The sequence below is a fragment of the Mus caroli genome, chromosome 12 (genome assembly GCF_900094665.2).
Source record: "Mus caroli chromosome 12, CAROLI_EIJ_v1.1, whole genome shotgun sequence".
Taxonomy (NCBI): domain Eukaryota; kingdom Metazoa; phylum Chordata; class Mammalia; order Rodentia; family Muridae; genus Mus; species Mus caroli.
Genome location: NC_034581.1, coordinates 100,224,637 through 100,227,112, shown reverse-complemented (window position 1 = coordinate 100,227,112; position 2,476 = coordinate 100,224,637). Strand labels below are relative to the sequence as shown.

The following is a 2,476-nucleotide window of genomic DNA, read 5'->3' as shown; positions in this document are numbered from 1 at the left end:
GAGCCACCATGTGGTTGCTGGGATTTGAACTCTGGACCTTCGGAAGAGCAGTCGGGTGCTCTTACCCACTGAGCCATCTCACCAGCCCCAAATCTTAATTCTTAAAGCCTGCCTTGTCATCAGTGTCATACTGCCTCCAAAAAGGCACACACCTCTGCATGTTCAGATGCCCGAGTCTATGGGGACATTCTCTTTCAAGCCACCTTTAGTTCTTCCCTGCCGAGCCATCACTCAGCCCTTGGAGAGGTTTGATCCCGCTCAGTGCTTGATGCATTTTGAACTGAACTGTACCCAGTTGCCTCCATGACCTGTGTAGGCTTTACCAGGGATTATTTGCAAAGTGAACTCCTCAGAGGCGTTTCACAATCCTAAACCGGGCAGCCCTGGGTTTTTAAAGCATTAACTTCCTTCTTCCTTTTGCTAAAGTGTAAGTCTGCACTAAGGAGGTGTCTGAGAAATCCTTTTGGGTAGTTCATGTTTCTGCCCCTGGCTCCAGAGCCCACAGTACCTATTCCTGAGCTAGCAGGATAGCTCAGCAGCTAATGCGTGTTGGTGCCTGGCCGAAGCGAAGCGGTGCACACCTTTGATTCCAGTGCTTGGGAGACAGAAGCAGGCAGGTCTTTCTAAGTTCAAGGCCAGCCTGGTCTACATTTTAAGTTCCAGGGAGACCAGGACTACAAAGGAAGACCCATCTCCAAAGTAAATATATATATATATATATATATATATATATATATATATATATTACATACTCTTCCAGAGGAGCACAGTTGCAATTCCAGAGTTTAAGTTCCTAGCCCAAACTGGGCAGCCCAAAGCTCTCTCGCTCCTGAGCATCCAAGCTTCTGGGCTCTGAGGGGCTCTAAACACAAGTGCACATACCCACACACAGACACTCATGCATAGGTAAATCTTAACAAAAAATAAATTCTTCCTTGAAGATGATAAGTTCAGTCCCCAGCACCCCATGAGAAAAGGCCAGTGTGGTGTCACCCACTCAGAAGTACTGTGGGGACAGAGACAGGAGATAATAATCTGGTGCTCACTGGCCGGACGGCCTGGCTGAATTGGTGACTGCCGAGTTTGACGAGGGACGCTGTCTTACAAAACAAGGTGGATAGCTCCTGAAAAATGATACCCAAAGTTGACCCTGACTCTCACAGGCATGTGTCTACATGTGCATGCCTGTACACATGACTCTCACAGGTGTGTATCTACATGTGCATGCCTATACATACACAGACTTGCACACACACACAATATTGGAGAGATATTTTCAACTCACCGGGTGTAATTAATTTATCATAGGGAAATATTTTGCCTCTGATTTCTTCTTCTTCCTCTTCCTCTTCCTCTGGTAAAGCAAAAATTATGTGGTTATGCTTTTTTTTTTACCAAATTACTAGGGGTCACAGGAAAAGTTCAAATATTTTTTAATTAGAAAAACATTTCTGGCTTTTTAAGACAAGGCTCACACTGTAGCATAGCCTGGACTTGAGCTCACAGCAATTCTTCTGCCGCAGCCTCTCACTATGGAGCCCAGGCTAGCCTTAAACTTGCGAACTTCTGGCCTCTTCCTCCCCTGTACTGAGATTACGGACATATGTCATGCAGGCCTGGCTTCAGATGTCATACTGTGTATACATGTGTGTACATGTTTGTATGTAGGTAGGTATACATGTGTTTTTGCTGTGTGCACATGTATGCGGAGGCCTGAGGTATATGTAGGGTACCTTCTTCCTTACTTTATTTGGGGGGGGGGGACAATGTCTTTAATGAAACTTAGCACCCACCAATTTAGCTAGACTGGCTGGTCATCAGGCTCCAAGGGTGGTACACACCCAATGGTTGAGTTATAGCCACAGCCAGCATGCCTAGGTAGGAGTTGGGCGTGGTCCTCAGGTTTACAGGTTTACATACAGTGGCAAGCACTTTATGGACTAAACTGTATCCCCAGCTGGCATATTTTAATTAGCAATCATTACTGGAAACCAGCCATAAACAGAACATTGAGCTTAGAAGTCATCTCAACACAAAATAGCCATGGTCAGACAAAAAGACAAAGAAACTGTGGTGTGTATAGACTATTCCACCTTAAAAAGGAGGGGCAACAGCATGAACAAACCTGAGGATAGGAGCTAAGTTAAATATGCCAGTCACAGGAGAACAAGCATTGTGTGATTCCCACATAGGAAGGGCCTGAAATACCCAAAGTCACAGAAGAAAACTGTGGCCTGGTGGTTGCTTGGGACAAGGGTAGACAGCCAGCAGAAAGGGACAATTTCTAACCAATGGATGGGAAGTTTGTCAAGCAAGATGTAATTCTAGTACCTGGGAGGTGGAAGCAAGAGCATCAGAAGTTCAAGGTCAGCCCCCAGGACAGTGAATCTAAGGCCAGTCTGGTTTACAAGAGACCCTGTCTGAGAGAGAGAGAGAGAGAGAGAGAGAGAGAGAGAGAGAGAGAGAGAGAGAGAGA

At 45.8% G+C, this 2,476-nt stretch overlaps 1 protein-coding gene across 2 annotated transcripts in view; it reads right to left on the bottom strand.

Moving 5' to 3' along the window:
• Positions 1-2,476, bottom strand: part of Ak7 (adenylate kinase 7) — a 77,033-nt gene that overhangs the window by 18,288 nt on the left and 56,269 nt on the right. The window contains exon 14 of one of the 2 annotated variants that reach the window (XM_021179123.1): positions 1,286-1,354. The exons of the other annotated variant lie outside the window; for it this stretch is intronic. Coding sequence (XP_021034782.1) covers positions 1,286-1,354 — 69 coding nt within the window. The remainder of the gene's footprint in view (positions 1-1,285; positions 1,355-2,476) is intronic. 2 annotated transcript variants of the gene reach the window in all.